The sequence below is a fragment of the Manis javanica genome, chromosome 3, assembly GCF_040802235.1.
Source record: "Manis javanica isolate MJ-LG chromosome 3, MJ_LKY, whole genome shotgun sequence".
In the NCBI taxonomy this organism is placed as follows: Eukaryota; Metazoa; Chordata; class Mammalia; order Pholidota; family Manidae; genus Manis; species Manis javanica.
Window position 1 is genome coordinate 117668660 of NC_133158.1, and position 23078 is coordinate 117691737.

The 23078-nt window shown below is 39.5% G+C and overlaps 1 protein-coding gene across 6 annotated transcripts in view; it reads right to left on the reverse strand.

Annotated features, from left to right (window-relative positions):
* Window positions 1-12529: 12529 nt before the first annotated feature.
* The window catches only part of TP63 (tumor protein p63), a 210159-nt gene continuing 199610 nt past the window's right edge, over window positions 12530-23078 (reverse strand). For all 6 annotated transcript variants that reach the window (XM_017652464.3, XM_037024257.2, XM_017652465.3 and 3 more), the window contains 4 exons: window positions 22248-22405; window positions 19966-20110; window positions 18590-18683; window positions 12530-15666 (listed from right to left, as the gene is read on the reverse strand). In XM_017652464.3, the coding sequence (XP_017507953.2) occupies window positions 15370-15666; window positions 18590-18683; window positions 19966-20110; window positions 22248-22405 (694 nt within the window). In that variant the 3' untranslated portion in view covers window positions 12530-15369. The remainder of the gene's footprint in view (window positions 15667-18589; window positions 18684-19965; window positions 20111-22247; window positions 22406-23078) is intronic.

Here is a 23078-nt window from a genome sequence, read left to right on the forward strand (position 1 = left end):
CAACAAGACTGATGGATAGGGGTAAGAGGAAAAAGTCTCAACTGACTCCAAAATTGATGGATTCGGTGGAAGTGAAGAAGTCTGTGTAACTTACTGAAACAATTGTGGTAGGATAATATTTTATATCCATGATCATTATTTTTCTTGGCAATTTATCTACATGTTTCCACATACCTGCTTAATCAAAACGGTAATTGTTCTAGTGTTGTTGACTTCAGATAAATAAGTTTCTTAAGTCTAGATAAGAGACAAAATATCTGAAAGGAGACCAGTTGGCTTCCTGCAGACCACAGAAGTTTTCAGCATCAGAGAGGAAGTGTACATGACCATTCAGAGCTTCTGCCCTCACTGTGGCCCCTTCCCACAGCACCACTTCTCAGATCTTTCTGTGGCTCACCCCTGCAACTCATTCAGGCCTCTGCTCAATTGTTCTTCCCAGAGAGGCTTTCCTTGGGCATAATACCTAATTATAAACTCCATCTCCCACCCAACCCCTCTTATTTATTTTTGCTTTGCTTCAGTTTTCTCTATTGTACTTGTCAGTAACTGACATTGTATTAATTACTTATTTGTGTGTTTATTATTTATTTATCTTACTAGAATGTAAGCTAAATGTAAGGGCATGGTCTTTGTCTAACACCTCTCTAATTCTTGGCCTAGAAGAGGTTCTGACACCCCATAGGTGCTTGATGAATATTTGTTGTATAAATGAGTACATAAATTAAGAATGATAAATCATTGCTATCATGATATCATCATTGCTATCATTATAATTACTAATAGCCAGTATTTATTGAGAGTTTACCCTTGTGCCAGGACTAGTTATTGAAGGTTCTACTTGGTTACTTCATTTATTCCTTGCAACTACTTCCTTGCTCCCTGAGTCACACAGGTGAAGAGACTTTTGTAAAATTACTCAGCTAGAAAATGGATGAAACAACGTTTAAATCTGGGATGGTTAAGCTACAGTGGTTTTGCTACACTGTATAGTAATAGGATGTGTGGTAACCACCATGCTGTATACAGAAAAGCACTGGCACTGTGCCTGCAGGTTAGTCAATGATCCCTTGAACACAGATCACCAGGTCAAAAGGAAACTGGAGAATGTAGCTGGTAGTATGCCTTTGGGTTAAGGTCTAGGTACCCCCAGAATAATTTTGCTTTTTGCTTGTAGATTAAAAAAAAAACTTTTCTTAAATTTGTGTCCAGGCTTTGGTATATTTGATTTCCAACAGCCTGAAATTGTGGCTGTTTTTGGAGGATTGCCCTTGTGTCACAGGAACCTTTTACTGGAACACACAGAGAGCTGGAAGTGCCTAGGAGTTTTAAATGTCTTGGAGAATGCTTTACCAATGACAAGTATGGGATTGCAAACCTTAAAGTCCTCAGCTTCAGATGGGGATCTCTTTGAGGCAACCTGACATTCCATAATTCACCTTCAAGATGCAGCCATTCTGTCCAGGACTTTGCCTAATACTGTACCCTTGCCTGTTTGGTGTTCTACGCTTCCCTGTCCTGCTTTCCCTGCTTACTATTTTCCCTTGGGGCACTTTGTCAATAAATCACTTGTACATTATGAACTTTTGTTTCTAGGCCTAACAGTAGGGAATCTAACCTAAGATAGTGAGTCACTCAGTTCCCTTTCAGGACAAATGAGACTACTCTGGCCACACCTCAATTGCCTTTCAGGAGGCATTCATGCCTTTCTCTCCATTCACATTCTTCCCAGATTTGCAAATGTAAGATTCTTATTCACTGGAGCCAAGTGCTAGGAAGACTTACTGTGAAGAAATAACATTTCATAGCAAAATCACTTTGGGCATGTATAAATCCTAGTTCTTTGTTTCATGGAACTCAAGCACAGATTTGACCTGACTCAATTCCTCCTCACATTCCTGGCTGGTAGACAAGGGCAAGGAGGAAGGAGGAGCTGAGTCACTAAGGCTTAATTCACTTGCTTGTTCCTTGGCTCCTAGAGTTGCTTTAATTGAAGCTTTCAGTAGGATTAATTTTCTTGCATAAAAGCATTGTGGGTCTCCTTTCAGTTGGGCCTTTGGCTGTGTTGGAACAACATGAATACTTAAGACCTTTGAAGAAGGCAGAAGAAGACAGGTATTTTCTAGCTCTGATGGGACTGTTTTTCTAATTGGGCCCACAGAAGTCACCTTGCCTTGAGTCATATCTGTCTCTGCAATAGAAGCCTAGAAACAGCTGTGTCTGGATGCAGTGGCACAAACTAACTCCATCAGATAACTGGGTCAGGCCCTGTCCCCTGAAGCATGGGGGTGGTTCTCAAACACCAGGGAAATTTAGGAGGGAACAGATTTTCCTCTTTACCACATAAAAGGAACAGTGAGGTTGCCCTCACCTAATATCTTAGGGAATAATTTCCATTCTTGACATCTTGATGAACTGTTGCTTGGCTCAAGCCAAACTAGAGCATGCTTTGCACAAGAAAATCAGAGAAACAATTAGGAATGTTATTACAAGAGAAATATGGGAAGAATGTTGCAGTGGACATGAAGCCAACACCTTAGAAGTCAATCCAGATTGATCATGGACTACTTGTATGACCTCAGGATACTAACTCAAATTACCTAGGCAACATTGACCCGATCTGTAGAATGAGGTTGTCCCTGTAAGCTCACCATTGCCAGTGCTCTATGATTTTGTCATTCTCTCAGTAGTTTCCAGTGCTTCTATGGACATCGAATGATTCCTTTATCATTTAGACTTACTACAGCAGAGCAGGCACTTCCCCATATGGCATTCATTCCAACACATTAGCACTTTCCTGCTTCCCACTCCTTATCTTGGAAAGTGTAAAAACTGCAAGTTATTCCAGGAGAACTGAGCAATTCTCTGAATGTGAAGGATAGCTAACCCCAATAGCAATTTTTAATTGCTTAACTAAGCTGTAGAGTACCAGGAAAACAAACTTTTTCTAAAATTCTGTAATCCTGTCAGAGGAAAAAAACCTTTAAGCAGATGTAATGACCTCTCTTTCCTGTTCCCACTTTTATCCCTAGCTTTATGAAGCCACCTATTGACTGCCTCTCGTATTTTCATGCCGATATGGCTTTGCCTGTGATGCTTATCACACAGGGTAATCCAAATGCTGCTGCCTCTCTGATTTTAACTCAGATCTCTTTAATCAAAAGTATCTCTTCTTCCTCTAGACTGTCCAAGTGGTTATGCCATAATCCCACTGTGAAAGGCCTTACAGATATTTGTTTATGCTTCTGTATCTTCCATACCTTCTCCCCAAACTCTGGACTACATGTATCTAAAGGACAAAGGCCAGGTCTTATGCATATCCATCTTGCTCCTAAATATACTTCATAGAGCTTAGAACACATTGAAATTTAGGGACTTCAGAGTTCAGTAGCATTGGCACGTGTTTTATTCAACCATTGTAAAAGAGGCAGCAAGATGCAAAGGAAAAAAACAGACTTTGGACTCAGAAAAATAATGTTTCAAATCCTAGTCCTTCAACTTACTCTCTGTATGGCCTTGGTCAACTTTCAAATAGTCAAAGCTCTGCTTTTTCATCTGGAACATGGCAATGCCATCACTTAACATACAGGATTGTATAAGGGCAGAGAAATTGGATGTAAAAATAGATCTTAATAAATGGTAGCAACTGTTAGGATTAGGTTTATGGTTACTTGTCTCTGTGAAATGTATCTATCTGCACTATGGAAAATTAGATAAAAATGGATTGGACCTAAATTTATGATACAGATTGCTTTTAGCCCAAGGTAATGGCGGGGTGGGAGTGACAAGGAAAGGTGTATAAGCCTATAGATGGGAGATAAAGGGCACTTCGTAGAGTGTTTGATCCATAAACACAAACACACAGGTTTGTAGTAAACATGGAAACATGCTAACAATCATGATTTCTGGGCATAGGTACATGGGCATGTATCAGATTATTTTTTTAAACTTTCTATATTTTTAAAAGTACAAAATCTATGTATACTAGAAAAATCCTCATATACATCATAGGGCTTAAGGTATTCCTTGTTGACACTCTCTTATCCTCAGTAGGAAGCATTTATCTGGCAGGCCAACAGCCAAGCAAGGCGAAGCTTGAGTACATGTTAGTGGAGCTTCAGAATGCAGGAGAAAATGCAGATGCAGATGGGAAGAGCAGGTTAGATCTCTAATCCAAGTGATTATTTAAAAAAAATTATTAAATTTATACATTTCTACATTATTATTATTATTAATCCAGCTAAGAATTGGAGTCACCCCATTGTCATAGCTCTTTCCCTTCTATAACAGACAAGAGCTGAAGAGTTGATGCTTCATTTACTGTGACTGAAAAGGAAACCATCAAGGAAAAATTGTGAAGATAATATATAATATACATATTACTTAATATAATATATATATTATTTATGAAGATAAACTTTGGCTATGCCATCAAATTATCTCTCTACCTTTTTACTTCCTTACACTGAAAGCCACTCAGAGAAAGAAAAACATATTACCTGTTTTTCCTGTTTGCACAGCATTTGTTATAACTTAAAAACAATCCATCAAATCTTTATTTTATACTTAGTCTGTTTTAAGTATCTTATCTAGGAGTTAGGATACAATATTGAATATTAAATGGCCACTTTTCAACTTTTAGGAGATACAGGGCCACTAAACAAAAAACACAGAGCATATTGTTGTGACATCCATAAAAGCATGGGTTACATTCAGACTATTTAATAATCCATACGAAATGGGCACAGAACAGTTAGAACACACACAGAATTAACACCTAAAGAATTAATGTTTAGGGTTCTGAAGCAAGAATGATCTTTCCTGTGTTAAGGAGCACCTGGGTTTTTTCAAAAGGCATTTTGACAGATTGGTAATTGGAAATGTTATATTTGTCTTGTTTTCTTTTTTTTCCCCTGAGGGGAAGGAAAGTGTTGTTCATGTTCTATAAAACAGTAATTCTAATGCTCTTTAGCACTCAGAAACAAACCCTTTCTTCCCACAAAAAAAAAGAAAAAAGATGAGACTGGGTGGCAGATGTCATCCATACTGTACCATGGAAACAGAAATACAACAAACAGCTAGAGAGTAATTCCCATAGTGGAGAATCAAGGAAGCTTTGTTGTGAAGGTGATGTTCGAGTTAATTTTTAAAAGATGGGTAACTGAGAATGTATTGGGATGGATATGGGTGGGAAAGGCATGATAGGAAAGGATAGTGCATGGAAAATATCTATAATTGTTGTACAAATCTTTTACTTTTTATTCCAGCAATTCCCACAGTTTTTCCTTAAATAGTTTTAATTACTACGGCCTTGTAAGTTTAACTATGTAATACCAGTATATAGTCAAGTCAGTGTTGTCTTCCTCAAACGGTGGGCTGCCTCATGTAGAATTACATGTTTCTAGAATACTAATAATAGAAGGAAACTTAGAGCTCGTGTACTCTCTTAGAGATGGGAAAGACCGAGACATACACATTGTCCAGGGATTCATGAGTAAACAGCAGAGCCCAGGCTCCGGAATGTCCAGTCGTTGTCACTCCCATTCCTTGTTGTGCAGCTCCTCTCTTCCTATGCTATTATCTCTTCATTGTCCCAGATTCAAATTCCTTGATGCTCTGACTATGAAAGGGAAGGGTTTTTCTCAGAGAAAGGCATTGAACAAAACTTTGGTACAGATATGGAGCTTGAATATAAGAGGTGTCCAGGATTCATCTTTGACAGAGATAGAGCAGTCTTCTCATTCAAAAGAAATAATAAAATAAAATTGACATTAAAAGACCATTAACTATGCCTTAGGGTTTAAAAAATGCTTTGCAGATATTAACTCATGTAGTCTCACAACAAAGTTACAAAGTACCACAACTATCTCCATCTTATAAATGAGGAAAACTAGCAGAGAGAAGTTGAGTAACTTTTCTAAGGTCACCAGCTGGGAGTGGTAGAGTGGGAATATAGGAAGTCAGGTTTCAGAGCCTAAGCTCTCATTTGCCATTTTATTCAATATATATTTCCTAGACACAGTCTTCAGTGCAAAACACCAATTTTCCTATAATGTGAGAGTTGTGATATGAAATCATTAGGTCTAAGCATTCTCCAGCTTCAGGACATTTTGCAGCTGGGAAGGACATTTGCTCAGTCCCTCTAAGGGGGGCCAGGCATAAAGCAACAATGATGTCTTTCTTGGGTTGAAGAGCAACTATGTTTTACAAAAGGAATTTTTGATAGGCAAAGGACTTGGCTCTTTTTGCCTTAAAAAACAGTTTGTGAGGTCAGAGAAATTGTTGATCCTTAATCCAGGAACCATAGTGAACATTCTTTTTTGATTCAAATACCAAATCAAAAAACCAAAAAAAGATCAAATCAAGTGGCAGAGGCAGGGTGAGGTGATCTACTCTGCACCAAAAACATAGAAGCCTTTATTGATTCCAATGCCCCTATTGTTTGATTTCCAGAGAGTGCTTCAGGCCAGGGCTATTTGTGTCTAAACAAAAGCAGAGGGGAGGAGGGGAAAAAGTAAAGCAAGGAGAGAGGGAGAGAAAGTTCCACTTGTAAAAAGTATCCAGAAGTATTCATTGCCAAGTTCTATTAAGAAAGAGCAATAAAAAATAACAAAAACATGAACAGAGAAAAGAGACTGTGGCATGAAAAAGAGACCTCTTCCAAGTAGAGTTGGGTCATGCTACACTAACAGTGGAAAGAGAGGGTTGGGACCAGCCAGCTCCTCCTTGCTACTTGGCTATTTGGCTGCCGCCCTTCTGGGAGATATGATGGACAGTCCTATTTCCTGCCTAGACCTCAGTTTCCTACCCCATAATATGAAGATCTTAGACTAGATGATTCCTAGATTCCTTTTCGTCTACAGTTCTAAAATCATAGTACTGTGTTTTTCTCAAACCTGAGTTTCACACAGTGCCTTGGCACAGGCCAGAAAGTACCAAGGAAAGCTGAGCAACCCCTTGGAGAGGAAGCACAAAGGGAAGCCTCATATGACCAAAGCCACATGCCACCTCTGGGCAGACTTGTGCTGAGCTCAGGCTGTCCTGTCAGATTCTCACACCTGTCCAAAGTTCACCACCTCTGGTTTTCTCACCGTGAATGCACCCGATCCATTCATCATGAGGAGGAGAGCCTGGCATCACACAGGAGTGCCACAGAAATAACTGGAGTGCAGTTCTTAAGAAAACAATCTTTCAGCCAAGAGACAGGGGAGCTCTTTTCCTCAGGGAAGGAAAAAACACATTATAATCATGGAAGAGAGGCAGTCACCACTCCTGCCACCCTCAGCAAGGGAGTTCAAAGCATTACGGAGGCTGTGGTGATGAGCAAGACCATGGTATTGTACCTCAGGACTAGAAGTAATGAGGCTGAAGAGATGAAAGACAGAGAGCAGAGGTAGCAAAGCTACATTCTCATGAATAGGATATTATGTAAGGGAAGAAGAAAGGCAGTATCTGTGAAGACAGAACTCCCATTGATTGCCAAATCCTGACTGACTTCTAGCCAGCCATGAGACAATATGATGCCGTCTGCTATGCACTGGTGAGACTACACTTCAACGTGACTTCCTCCCCTGTGTGTGACTCTTGAAGGTATCACAGGTCTGAGGGGTGGCATCAATAAGAATGAGGTGGCAGGCCACTCCCTCCAAGGAATGGCTTGAAACTTCTGGCAAAGTACAAAGGTCCATGGCCCTACCTAGCAGAGAAGGAATTCCAGTTGCCTAGGAACATCAAGTTGGAGTGCAGAAAGGAATATGATGTGGATGTCTTCAGTACAGAGAAGAAAGAGAAACAGACAAGGAAGTGGGAATGTTCCAAAGACAACTATTCACATCATTTTGCTAAGGCTGTGTTGCTTATGAATAAACCATTTAGGATGAAACACCTTAGAGTCTCTGAAAACAGCAAAAGGCAAGGGAAAAGGACATTGAGATGCCCCGTTTCAAAAATAATAAAAAGAAACACACACACACACACACACACATAACTTTCTGGTGGCCTGAGAATTATTTTGAACACCAAGTGTTAGAAATAGATTTCTTAGGGTTGCTCCTGCCTCAGTAAGATTCACAAAAGTGAAATTCCTAGAACATTCTTTTACAACCTTTCTGTTGGATATTTATGAATACCAGAATTTGTTCTATTATACCAAACATGCTGGTACCTTGATGACATGGTAATTCCAGAGTCTTTTAGAACAAACATTTTGGACAAAACCAGAAAGCATTTGGCTGGAGGCCCTGTGGAGTGACACAGCACAATTCCTGTTCATTTCAAAGCCCAGAATCTGACAAAGGGCTGATCTTTGTGCTCTTTCTGCTTTTCATTCTCACTTAAAATACTGGCTCTTCTGTATCCTTGGTGTTGTGAGTACTTCCAAGGGCTTTCTCTAACTTTGACTCATTAAAGAAGCAGAGTAATATCAGGAAGTCATTGGTGAATTGGAGAAAAAATGGATACAACTGATGTGAACCTAGATAAAAAAAAAATGGTAAGGCAGAATGTCCAACTTACAGAAGGTAGTATCTTGAGCTTAGGAATATAAAACCACTATTCAAAGTCATATTTTCTTTTACAGATAAATGTGGTGTTCCCAAAATTACAGAGCAAATATTAGATGAGTTAAAGTGCCACAAAACTAATAATTTACTATCTGTTGTTCCCTATGTCAAGCTCTCTTTGCTAGAAATTTCTTCCTGTCTCTCCGTATTCTATATCTAACTTTTACTCAAATTACAAAATGCTGTACCTCCAAGGTCTGAGGCCTAGACTTCTGATCAGAATCGCGAGAAGTTCACTTGCCAGTACTTGCCACCCACTTGGCACATAGATTCTGGATTAGCGTGAGGAGTTACAAATCTTGTAACTTTAAAGTACAGATGCAACATTGACTCTAAAAGCACCACTTTAAACTAATAAATTATTCTTATCTGAAAAAAATATATCAATATATATGTATTTATATACTTTTTGAGCTTTGAGACTATAATTTCTCTTAAAACTACAGCCTCATATCTATGTCAGCAGAGTTGTTTTATGCCATCCTTCAGCTCTCTCCTAAAGGATATTACTGAAATACTAACAAACTCATATTACAGATGCTGTAACCGAAGCACAGAGGATTAAATAACTGGCCTATCACCAGACTTCTTTCAGTCCAATATTCTTTCTGCTTTGCCTAATTGCATAATCAGCACCAAGAGTCTGAAGCACGAGGAAAAAAGACAATGTCAATCAAGTTCAGAAAAGTAATAATAGATACTAAGGCTTTTATGGGTACAAAGAGGATGCTGGGAAATCTATACCCAAGACTGGTGGTGTCCTATGTCCTAGTTTACCTAGTAGGAGAACTGTAGAGTATGAAAAAGAGAGTTGGAGAATGAACACCTCCCCCTGCCAGTCTGTGGGTGCCCTGAGTCAAGATTAAGGGTACCTTCCTTGGGTCAGGAAGGTTCCAAAATGTACCCACCAGTCATGTACAGCCCTTTATGCCATTTTTATTTTTCTATCAAGAGAGCCTTGTATACCAACTAGGATCCATGGATTTCTTTCCTAGGTAATCCTAAATGTACCCAAAAGCAGATATATGTGGTCCCTGGCTTTTAGAAGTCTTCTGCAAATTTTAGATAATTCAAGAATGTTTAATTGATATTAAGTCTTTGGTGTTGTATATGTTATTAATATTAGGTAAGTTATTCTAATAACATTGAAACAGGAAAAAGAAAGTCATTTCCCATTATCATCTGGGTCTAAATAATCCTTTTAAAACTGTTATAGTAATTATAGGATTGAAATACAGAATAATGAGATAAAAATTTTAATAAGAAATTTTAATAAGAAGTATAGTAAATCAAATTTTTTTTTGTTTGCATTATTTTATATATACACAAAATGAAATGCTATTAACTGCTCATGAACTATCATGCAGTCTGGGACATAACCATTTTGTAAAGTTGATTTCAAATACATCTCTGACACATTGCAGCTTATCATTACTTCTGACATTCACTTTGAATCATCAAAATGCAATACTTGAAAAAAACTGGAATTATTTGATAGCTAATGATCTTGTTGAAGAGAGGATGATGATGTTCTTTGCACCAAAACTGCAAAATATTTTAATTTTTACATTTATAAACACCAATTAAAATTATCAATTCAGTGAGTTAAATTTCTACATCTATTTCTTTGAACTACTTTAGAGACATACTTACCTTCAGCATTTGTCCGCTTGTGAAGCATATGAGGTAAATTCTGTACAAGAATCATTAGAACTAAAGAATACTGTCACATGTCTTTTTAGAAAAGTAGGATTGTCAGGTTCTTGACCCAGAATTCATATGGTAAAATTCTACTTGCTGAATAAAAGTTGTACAAGAGTACCATATATCCTTTTTATCCTTAGAACTATATTCTCAACCCCTTAGCCTTTTGAAAAACTTCATTTAGTATATCATTGAATGTAGACTCAGTCTGAGATTTAACTTATAAAATGCATGTGACTGTCATCATTAGAGCCCAGAGTGTTACAGTCTCTTTGTATTCATCTTCTGACTTAACAATTTTTAAACATTTTCCTCTGTCAATTGTAATCTCTTTGCCATTGTGGGGATAAAATGAAAAATTCTGAATTCTTATGGAAAACTAAAAGCAGACTATGAAGATAAATATCTCTTGTATTATTCTATTATTCTATATTAGAGCAACACAGTAAGAAAACTGGAAAATTATACAATAGTAAGTTAATTTCATCACCCTTCTAGGTTTCTTATTACATCATCTTCTAGGCCAGTGTCCAATAGAATTATAATGAAAAACACATAATTTAAAATTTTCAAGTAGGCATGTAAAATATAAAAAACAGGTAAAATTAATTTTAATAATAGATTTTATTTAATCTATATTAACACATAATACAAATAATCAATGAGCTCTTTTAAATTCTAAGTGTCTGAAATCTAATGCATATTTTGCACTTAGAGTGCGTATCAATTTTCAGTAGCCACATATCAAGTGCTCAGTAGTCACATGCAGCTAGTGGCTACCGTGTCAGACAGCACAGTTTGGACAATTCCACCAGTCTTCCTTTTTTCCTAAATGTTAGTCTTTTATGCTTTGGCTCATTGGAATTGGTGACTGTTAAGTAGGGATCAAGTGATGCCTAGAATGGTAAGAAGAGAAAATGTCTTAAGATATGGAAAAACAAAATCACTAACTTTCCATAGTGCATTTTAAATTTATAAAAGGGTCTCACAGACTTTATGATAATTGTTAAGAAATAAATTTTATTCTTTTTTTAAAAAAGTATTTTTGGACTCTTAAAGTTCAATAATAGAACAAGCTAAAAAATGGGCCCAAAACCTTACCAGTCAACTAAAATAAGCATAGGGAAGGACATTCCACACATGTCATCAGTGAGCTGCAAATTAAAATGTTGAGATACCACTACACATCTATTAGAATGGCCCAAATCCAGAGTGCTGGCAACACCAAATGCTCTGAAGGATGTGGAGCACTGGGAGCTCTCATTTATTGTGAATGGGGATGCAAAATGGCACAGCACTAAGAAGACAAATTTGGCAGTTTCTTATACAACATATTCTTACCATACATTCCAGAAATTATGCTCCTTGGTATTTACCCAAAGAAGTTGAAAACTTATGTCCACAAAAGAAGTTGCACTGGATGTTTATAGCAACTTTATTCATAATTGTCAAAATCTGGAAGCAGCCAAGGTATGCTTTAGTAGGTGAGGGACAAGTAAACTGGTGCATCCAGTGGATTATTATTCAGTGCTAGAAAGAAATGAGCTATTAAGCCATGAAAAGATATGGAGGAAAGTTTATGTGTATTACTAAGAGAAAGAAGTCCATCTGAAAAGACTACACACTCTATGAGTTTAGTTATATGACATTCTGGAGAAGGTAAAACAATGGAGACAGTAAAAGTGGTTACGAGGAGTTTTTGGGGAGAGAAGGATGAGTAGGTGGAGTACCAAAGAAGTTTAGGGCAGTGAGAGTCCTGTATGATACTGTAAGAGTGGATACATGCCATTATAAATTTAACAATATCAGTACTATATACTATCCACAATGTTTTTCTGTAAAATTAGTTATTAATGCTATTCCCACATACAACCAGGGTAATCTGTATCCCACCCTTGCAGTGCTGAGGAGGTCATTGCTGAACACTATGGGAAGGTCACTAAATTAGACCTTAGGTATACTTATGGTCAAGTACCTGTCCCAAAAACTCATTCTGATCACAACCAAATAGAGTATTAAAACTGTGAGCATCTCATGCACCAAATGATGACATCTTCCTGGTCTTTCTTACTTAGCAGATTGGGGGGGGCTAAAATAATAAATCAATGATTAGTTATTCTGAGATGTGGTAAAGTTTCTTTCAGTGTCTCTTCCTCTTTCTTAATAATTTAAATAAGACCAAAGGATGGACGGACAGACAGACAGACAGACAGACACACACACACACACACACACACACATACACACACACAAACACACAAACACCATTTCTCAATGCATTTTTTATTTATTTTTTAATTTTATTGCATGTCCTGGCAAACATTAGTGGCTTATAGATTTGCCTCTGGCTCACCAAAAGCCCATTACACAAAATACCAAACGACAAGCAACTGAAGCTTAAAAAAAGTATTATATCTATAAGAAAGAAACTTTCAAAAACATTAATAAAGCATATAAAACATTTGACATTTACTTAATTTTTGTACAATTATAAAAATAATAAAAAAAACACAACCCTTTAACATTCAACATCCCACATACTGTATTTTAGGGGCATATCAAGAAAACAAAAGGTAAATGGATTTAATGAAGGAAGTTCTATTCTCCATTTCTGTTTCTAATCACCTTCAAGCAAAACCTATCCATCCTTCAGCTAACTGCATTTAGCTGAGGCCACCAGAACTCCATTAAGCCCACTCCCCCTTGTCTGCCCTTATTATGCTTTCACCCCTTATCCTAGCTATTCATACACTCAAATTGCATAATTTGCCACCAGGACACAAGATCAGTAGTTTTGCCTAGCCTTGGCTAATGCCAAACCCATGAGATACAGTACAGGAATTTCTGAGTCCCTAGTGCCATCCAAATAGTGCTAAAATAGCGCAAAAGAAGTCCTAGGTTTATTCAAACACTCAGGACACTAGAGGAAGCCACTGTCCTCAAAGCATTGCCAAGGCACAGCTTTCATTCTTCCCCTAATAGGTTTTCAAAGCTGCATGCTTGTTCCACAAATTAACAGTGCTTATTATCGTTTAAGCACAAAAACTTTGAAATCAAGGACTCACTCTCTTTAACACACAAAATAAAAAAAAATAATAAAAAACTACTTCCCTTTCCCCCCATCTGACAGTTACAGCATCTTTTCTTATTTGACACTGTAGTCTCACTAAATGGTGGTTCCATAAAAATATAAAAAACAATAATAATAATAAAAAAGTTTCAATTGTGGTTCTGGAAAACCCGCTATCCCAGGAAGAAAAAAAAAGTATGCAACTTCACAAAACACAAAGTATGCAAATTCACGAACAAAACATATATACACTTTTCAGATGAAACTCATACATTATATTTTTGAGCCACATTAGCCCTTTTGCACTTTAAATTAAAAATGGAAGCTTATGTGCAATGATAGCCCCTTACTAGAATTCATGGAAGGATTTTAGAGCTCATTAGCATATATACAAAATATCTATTTATGGTCTGAAAAAAATTGCTACAAAGTGTACTTGGAAGATCTAGGGGAATATTGTCATTTTCATGTTTTTCCAAAGTCTGAAAACAACTCTTGGTTTATGTGGTTCAACCCCTCTCATGGAAGACTCACTCCTGATCTCTGGGGACATTTTTATGTCCCCTGCACAGTCCAGAAGAGAGTGGTTCTGTCAGATAAAGCGCAACTCCTATTGGTCAAAAAAAGAAAAGTGATATAATGATGTAACCGATGCCATTAAAAAATTGATCATAATCTTATGTTTTCTGAATCACTGCTCCTATTTTAACCCTGGAAAGAGAAAGACAAAACAAGCCTCTACTTGGAGAATTTTATAAAATAAGAGGGACTTCAAATGAAAAATTTGCCAAATATCATCTATATTTCAAAAAGTCTTCCAAGAATTTCAGATCGTGGCTTTCTGAAATCTCATACTGCTTAGTGGAAATTCAATATTTCTATATGATTCCTGGTTTTCCTGGCTTTTTTTAATAGATATTACAACTTTACTATAAGAACTAGATTGATGGCATTCATTCCAATCAAATCAACCTTAATTCAAATAAAGGTAGCATATGTGTAACTGAGTTAGTCAGTCTAATAGTAAAATTTAATTTTAAGGCTTCTATAATGGCAACATACATTTTCCCAATAAATACAAAGAGATAAGGCATCTGGAATTAAATATGAAGCAGAAGTGGTGGTGGGGGTGCATTGCCAATATATCCAGATATATGATACTGGGTGTTTTTGAATTGGCTGCATGGACTTTTAAGAATTTTTGCTATGACCCACATTCCACATTCCCAACTAAAAGTAAGGGAGAGTATTTCCTTACCTCTAGTGTGTGATAGTGTGAACATGGACTTTTTCTTACAATTGGACTACCTAGTCCCAAGGTAAACCATCATTAAGAGTAGGGATGTCAGTAGCATGAAGTAAACTGACATAGAAAATTGTGCACATATGTATATAGTCTCACACACATAATAAGTAATGGTCAGTATAATCTGAATCTATCCAAAGGTTTGATATAGCATGTGCTTAGCATCAAAATAACTGGAGGGATTTAATATAGCTTTTTCACTCACATGTGCCATAAAACACTAGGTACCTATGAGCACAATGGTATTTCTTGAGAGAAGTATAGATAAGCCATCCAAAACAAGTAAACTAAAAAAAATAAGTCAGCAAGTGCAACTTAATTTCCTTTCCTTTAAATTACATTTTAAACAATACTCAATGCCCCCACCCAAAAATATATACCAGGTATTTATATATTTATATATATAGTCTTAGACTATAAAGGTGAAAATGCTTTACGAAAGTCCATGAGAGAGCTCTGCAGCTTAGGGAGACACCGACGGCTTTTTTGCTCACTTCTACCTAGCTACGACAACTTCGGTCCTGCAAGCAACAGATTTGAAGGCTTAAAGCCAGAATCAGAATCAGATGCCAGGTAGATAAAAGGTAGCCTCTCACTTCTCCTTCTCTTAAGAAATCAGACTGGGAAGAGAAAGGAGAGGAACTAGGAAGAATACATTGAATGTCAAGCAGTAGTGCCTTGCAGGGAGGTGTGCAGATGGGAAGAGACTGGAAGAGCTCACACTGCAGTGCTCACTCTCCCTCCTCTTTGATGCGCTGCTGCTTGTTGCGCCGAGCATCCATGTCAAAGTTGAAGTCATTCCACTCATCACGGGGAGGGAAGGAGATGGTCTGGCGGAGGGTGAAGCGCACAGCATCGATCACACGCTCGCCCCGGGTCTCACTGGAGCCCACGCTGACGGTAGAGGCACCACTTGGGGTCCGCAGGAGGTGGGGAGGGGAGGAGAAATCGTGGAGCTGCCGGTGGTCCAGGATGCCTTTCCAGATGGCATGTCGGAATTGCTCAGGAATTTTTAGACTTGCCAAATCCTGAGCAATAGAGAAGGGCATCAGGGAGAATTAGGACCAAGAGACAAGTGACCGTTTAGTCCACACCATTTGGTCATCCCCCCAGTGCTCTGGCTTAACTGACTTGAATTTATATTGAACCTTCAATTGTAAAATCAAGTTAGCTCTCTCATGACTTTTGGCACTATACATAACCAGGCACAAAGGCATAGCCTTAAGGTGCCATCTCTGTTGTGGATAACAGTTCACTTATTCTCTACCAATCTCAGTTTCTTCATTGGTATACAGGGAGAGGAGTTAGATCAGAGGGCAAAAAGTCCCAAAACAAAAGTACAAGATAGTTTTACTTCCCACTCACAAATCTACATGGCTCTAGTCAGTAGAAGACAGATATTAATGGAATGTCACCACCAATTAAAGGAGGCAATGAGAAGAAAAGATACTAGTCAGTACTGAACACAGTGTACACTCCAGGCACTGAACTAACTTATAGTCATGATCTCATTTGGTGCTCAGATTAGTGGTAGATCTTACTACCTATTTTATAGATAGAAAAGCTGAAGTTCAGAGAGGTTAAGGCTAAAGGTGTACAACTAAGTGAATGACTTGTAGGGATTCAGGACCACCTCTGAGCCTAAAACTGCCCTAATGGCCAAAAGGTCTCTTGGTGTTTGTATAAATCAGGGTATCAAAATGCAAAGTATGTGTCAGTGTTCTGTGGATGGTGGTGAAAGGTCGTCTTCCCAGTGGCACCTCTTACATTTATCTGTGTTAGCCCTTCATTAGCTTGTGTCAATAATGGCTCGTGTTTTTTATGGAGCAGCATTGTGGATAGGAAAATCATTGTGCTTGGAGTCAGAAAACTTGACAGAGGTTCTTATCGTGTCACTGACTGACTCTAGACCTTCACTGAGTCACTTGTTCTCTACTGACCTTCAGTGGTAAATTGGGATACAATTCCTTTTCTTGGTCAACATATATTGTGGACTCATGCGTAAGTGTGGGTATGAAAACATTTTGCAAATTATAAAGCACACTACATAAATCTTAACCATTTATATTATTACTATATTATATTATTATTAACCCATCCTTGCCTCTTAGAGGGGATACTTAATGAAAACTCCCCAAATTTAACCACATCCCTTTTCCTGAAAGGGATACCAAACTTAGACAAGCTGAAAAGAGGTATCTATTTCCAGTAATGAGATGGAAGAAGCTGAGGTGAAGATGCAGAAATTAGAGAGTTTCCCAATATTTTCCAATTCAGAATTTTGCAGTATGGGCATCCCGATTTCCTATTCTAGCAGAAGAATACATTATAAAGAAGGTAGTTCATAAATAGATAAGTAAGCATAGATCTTTATGCTTTTGAAATAAGCCCCAATAAGTCCAAAACTCTCTATATACTAGGTTCCATTAATCTTCATGACTCTCTGGATAGATATGAATTTATAAATGACAGGGGAGAAAGCTGTGGCCCAGAGAGTGGCCCAAGACCTGGCCAACACCAGTGGAGATGGGCTTGTGGAGAGTATCTGTGGATCTCAACAGCCAAGGGAGAGTCCTGACACACTCCCCAGGCAGAACAAGTGAGCAAGTGGAAGTTAAAACTTTAAAAACACAGGGAAGGGACAAACGCCCCATTTCATCATGTGGGGCTCTCAAACACAGAGTAGCTCTGCTCTCTTCACTGGATGGATGTCACTGTAAAGTTTTCCGAAACCTGTTGGAACTTACTGCAAGGCTCTCTCTCTATAGTTTTTACTGATCATTTATTCCATCAGGGAGCAGCAGACAGGGATGACTTATGGGGTAGCGAGGGCTGGGCATAGGGGCAGCACAGCACATTCCTGGCACCACAGGGCTGGGCACTGTCATGCTACAGGGGCATCTCTAGTATCGGTGCTCAAGGAGGGGAAGAAGGAGGTCCCAACTACAGAAGCGGCAGCAGAGGCAGAGAGTATCTTCTTCCACCAGGCCAGAGGCCCTCTGGAAGCTGGAAGAGAGGACAGTAAACCCCAAAGAGAGAAGCATGAAGAGTAGCCCAGAGGTAAACCAGCTTGCCATCAACCAAAACAATATGAGCTCCCCATGCAAAGTTGCTCAAGAAAAGGTGTAGGAAGCAAGAAAAAGTCCCCACCCATCCAGCTCATTCAAAACAAAACAAAACAAAACAAAAAACAAATGAAAGAATATCAAAGCTGGAAGGGAGTGATTTTGAACCCAGTTTGATAAACTGAGGCCCAGAGAGGCAAAGTGATTGATTACCCCACGTTCTCAGTGCTACTAAAAAGCATGGTTGGAACTGGAGCCCCTGACCAGTGATCTTTTCCTGTGTTCATTGCTTTGATAGAGCTGAAAATGAGTGAGCATACGGCTCTCATTGAGAGAAACAGATGAAACCCCCACCCCTACAGAAGGTCCTGTGTTAAAGAAAAGCAGAACAGGCCAGTTAACAGAGTTAAAGATCAGAAGCTTACACCTCAGTTTTCTAGTATTGGTTCCCTCATCAGCTCATCATGGCAAATGACTCTGTTACCATCTCTCCATGTTTTAAAGTGAGAATAAAATCAACCTGCTTCCTGTTTTCCTTCCTGGGGTCTAAACATTCAAAATGTTATCTGAATTCTTTAGAGATCACACATTCCTCGAAGGTGGGAATTAGATGTCTTCTTTCCCACTCTGCACATAGTATGCAATGGACAATGGTCGGCTCCTCAGACAAGCTGAGGACGACTGACTGCTAAGCTTCTCAGGTGTACAGGCTGAGGCCTAGGAATGTTTCTGATATGGGTATGGGTCCCATCAAAATTGAGGATTATGGCAGGGATAAGACAATAACAAATTTTAAAACCAAGAGGAATTGAACTACAGGGTGGCTGTCACCAGACGGAGGAAACGAAGGAGTGAAACTCAAGAGAAAAGTCTAACAGTTACTTACATCCATGGAGTAATGCTCAATCTGATAGATGGTGGTCAGCCCCTGGGTCGTGAAATAGTCCAGACATGATGAACAGCCCAACCTCGCTAAGAAACTGCAGAGGGAGGAGGGAAGAGGAAGGAGGAAACAGAAAAAGAAAAGTTCACCCCAACGGCATCGGCGAGGTAAAAGAAAACGCAACATTTTCCCCTGGATGCCCTATAAGAGTGACTGGGGCAGGAAATAAATATGTGGGCCTTGGATTTGAGGTTTGGGGATGATTAGTGACTTGAACTTCAGGTCCACAGAAATTAAAATCAACTGTGAGGATTCCTGAGGAGCAGTGATTTTCAAGCAGTAACTGATAGAATTCTAGGGGTTCTATGGAGGTGCCTTAGGGGCCACTGCAGGAGTGAAAGGAAGGAGTCCAGTCATCAGTGTCTCTGCCTGCTCACCTCCTGGCTCCTCACTTCCAAAAGAGCATCATCTCTACTCTAACTGTATTTGGGATTTTTGAGAATGGTTTAGAAAAAAAATTGCAGGCCACTGTACTACGAAGTTATAAATACTTCTTTTTCAACTTATGTCCTCTTCAGAATACAGACACCTCCTTATCAGTGCTGGTCCCACACTGCTGATGCCACCAGATGCTGGGTGCGATAAGCCATGCAATTCGCCATCTTGCTGACAGACCCTGCTGGCACTCTTGTGTCAGTCACATGGGGATTGACACACATTATTCCGGTGGACAAATGAGAGAATCATTCTGCATGTGAAGCAGGGGCAGATGACGTGCACAAGGCATGATACATGCCTCTATGGGAAATATCTGTCAGGTTCCATGCATTTCTGTCTTCTGGCTACCTAAACTTCCCTGCCTAGGAAGTACCCGTTTCCATATGGAAAAGCAGTGGAGACCGTCAGGTTCTTGAAAATGCCTGCCATTTTTGCTAACATTAAAATTTTTTTATGGACAACTGCAAAATGATGATCCCATGGTGGCTGAGAGCTATGAGGCCTAGAGAGCAGGAAAGGGAGAAAGATAGCAAGTTCATGGCCCTCTGTGGGAACCCCAGCCCTGAGCACCAATTTGAAGGCCACAATAGACAATGTAAAACTCTGAGGGAGGCAGCAGGGAGTAACTGAAGATGGGGAGAACAGGCATGAAAAATTATGCCTATAAACCTGCATTTTCACTTTTCTGCATGCAATTATAGTGGTTTTTCCTTGATTAAACACTGGTGATCATTCCACAGATCACAGAGAACAGTGGTGGAACTTCAACCATAGGGCTGCTTTCTTTCTTTCCAACTGTGCTATTGACTTTGACAGCATCCACCCACCACCACCCAGAGATGTTTTGGGCAGGCCCGCAGGGGCACATGCTGTGAACTCACCTGACAAGGCTGCAGTCTGTGGGGTACGGAGGTGGGGGGGTGCAGTGGGAGGTGGATGGCATGGAGAGTGGGGGAGGGAGGGCTTGGGTGGGGCTGAGTCCATTCATGTCTCCAGCCATTGGCATGTGGGTGCCCATCATAGGAACTGAACAGAAGCAGGAAGAACAGACAGGGTTACTGCAGTCATCACATCCCAGCATCCCAGGGGTCCATCTGACCTGGTTTACACTTACAAGGACCTATTCTACCAGCTTTCCTCTTGGGTCTTGTCCCTGTGTCTGTTCAAGCACCCTGCATCTCAATGAGCAAAGCAGTCACCAATCTCCAAACTAATTACACACTTCCTGATCCCTGGGCATTCTCTTAGGACAATCTCTTCCCTTCCTTCTCTACTTCTAAGGCACAGTCCAGTTGCTCATTGCTCCTGAGGTTAATGTAGACCCCTTTGTTTTTGCCTTCATGGGTTATATTTCTGTCTCCCTCACTAGACTAATCTCCTTAAGCCTGGAGTTTAGACCTTATATGTGTCTAGATACCCCCAGACTGTAACACAATGTTTGGCACAGAGCAGATGCTCAGAAAACTTAGGTTAGATGAACAGATGAACAAATCTGTGAATGACAGAGTGACCTTTGGAATATTTGTTTGGGAATAGGAAGATTTATTGTAATATTTGTAGGGGACCATAGGCCTAATAAGGAAGGATGCAATTAAAAATTTCAGCTCTTTCTTATTGTCCATTTAAGGGTTACAGTGATTGTTTTTTTTTCTAAACCATAATTATAAACATTCCTTTACAGAGAAGATAAGTTTAATACCCATGATTTTCATTAAACAAATAAGCAAATGTCTTCAGGTCAAAGAGCAAAATAGTAACATAGCTACAAAAAGATGAATGTAATTCCCCTCTACTTTAGTGAATGTTAGTGTGCCAAAGGGGGAAGGCCTCCGACGCCACCTGGCCAGCGAATGTGCACAGGCTTGTCGTGTCTCACTGGTTTCCCCTCTGACTTCCCTGAGGACATCCAAGGAAAATCGTGAAGTGTAAATGAGAAAAAGTGGGCAACATGGAAGTGACACAAATGTAAAGGATCATCACCATTATCACTATTGTGTCATCCCAATTAAAAGTTGAGGACTCTAAGATACCACAAAAAAAGAAAAGAAAGTGAAAAAAATAATTGATTCCTGTTCCTTTTATGGTCAAAGTAGCAGACCTGTCAAGGGGTCAGATTTTGAGCTTAAGGTGCATTTACCACTAGTGAGAGAGCAGACTGGCTCTAAGGTCACCATTGTCTCTCCAGGGAACCATGCCGCCTCTCTCTCATTAAAACATAAATAGCCGTCAGACCATAGAAAGTCACAATCCTAGCCTTCTTAATTTATTAAGAAAACAGTCTTTTCAAGATGATACTGAAATGAAAATTTGAAGGGTTTTCTTTAATGTTGGGAATTATAGGATAACATGTACTGTGCTCAGCCTTTTGCATCTCTGAGGACATTATACATCCTTCTGCATTTTTACCATCCCTTTTTTATTTCTAGTTTCATATCAAGTTTGCTGTATTTAGTTCTTGTGGGCAAGGCAGGTATATTTACAGCAAAGCTTTGTTCCAGTCACCATCCACTGGAGGCCCACTTCTCACATTGTCTCCTATAGCTATACTTTGTTGATGATGAGGAATTTGTGTGTGAATAAGTAAAAGAGAAATTCCTTTCTCTATGTCAATTCCTTAACAACGGTGGATGGTATAGAATAAGTGAGTCGAGAAGACGAAGACTGTAGGGACTCAGAGTTACACCGTGTCAAATGTGCAGAGTAATCGTTTCATGAATGGGAAACTGAGCATTAAAGCAGAGAGGTGACATGTCCATAGTTACACACTCATCTAATACTAATAGAGTCCAGACTACAATCTATTTCTTTAGATTTTAAGTCCACTGCACCATGCTACCTCCCACATGTTGGATATATTTCATTTTGACTATCTCAAAGGATGTAGGCCCCTTCCAGGTTGACCAGAAGTGGGCTGTTCTTTTCACAGAGATCCTTATCCCTACCTGGAAAGCAACAGCCTTCTCCATCTCTACCAATGTGCTTTGTAATGAACCACACACCTCAAAAGTGGGAAAAAGCTCAAGCCCCTCAACTTCCATCTGTTCTGTCCCACTGAGCTTCTTACTTAGCTTAAGAGCAAGCCTTTCCCCTCTCCCAGAGCAGAGACTTCCCCTCCACTAGCTCTGCTGGTCCATCAGCTGCAGCCACAAGGAGATGCTCTTACTGTTGGCTCCCATGCCATCAGGAATGGTGGTGGGAGTGAGGGCGTTGCGCTGCTGAGGGTTGATAAGCTGGCTCACAGAAGGCAGCTTGTTCATGCTGTTCATTTTGTTCAGAGGTGGGGAGCTGTTACCGTATGAAGACTGAGACTGCATCGAGGTCCTAGGAACATAAACATGGGAATGATGGTGAGCACGGGACACTGACGAGTGAGGACAGGTCATTTCCAACGAGTCTCAGACTAAAACATGGCCCTGAACTGTACCCTTGAAAATTATTCTTCCAGGATTGATGACAAGTTATTTGTGTATGCATCTGAGAAATTTCTGACTAGGGAGGGATCACAAGGCTATCATCAAATCCTATTTTTCCTGAATGTGTAGAGTACAAAGGTGAATATCTTACTAAAGCATCTCCTTTGTAAAATGGAAAATAATTGCATTCTCTGTTTTTCCTCTATTTTTTTCTCTATCCCTTTTCCCCTCTCTTGATTTTCAACTCAAACTAGCTTGAAAACCAATAAGGGAAAAGAACTGAATGAAGACCCAGTGGCTTAGAAAGACACAGAGATCCCCAGCTCAAATTGCAGCTGAGGCATTTCATTTGTAGCTTCCTAGGCCACTGGGGATATGCAGGAAATAACTGCAAAGCTGATCGCACAGGGCACTTAGCAGCACACCCTGCCGTCAAGCAGAGGCCCCAACATAGAAGCATGCTTTCTCAGCTTAAATGTTCATGGGCCACGAGGGAGCCCACCAGTATGCCAACAGCCTCTTCACACTAGAGAACCCTGGAGCCTAAAAGACTGTTCTGTTGACTTCCTGTGAGTCTCCTG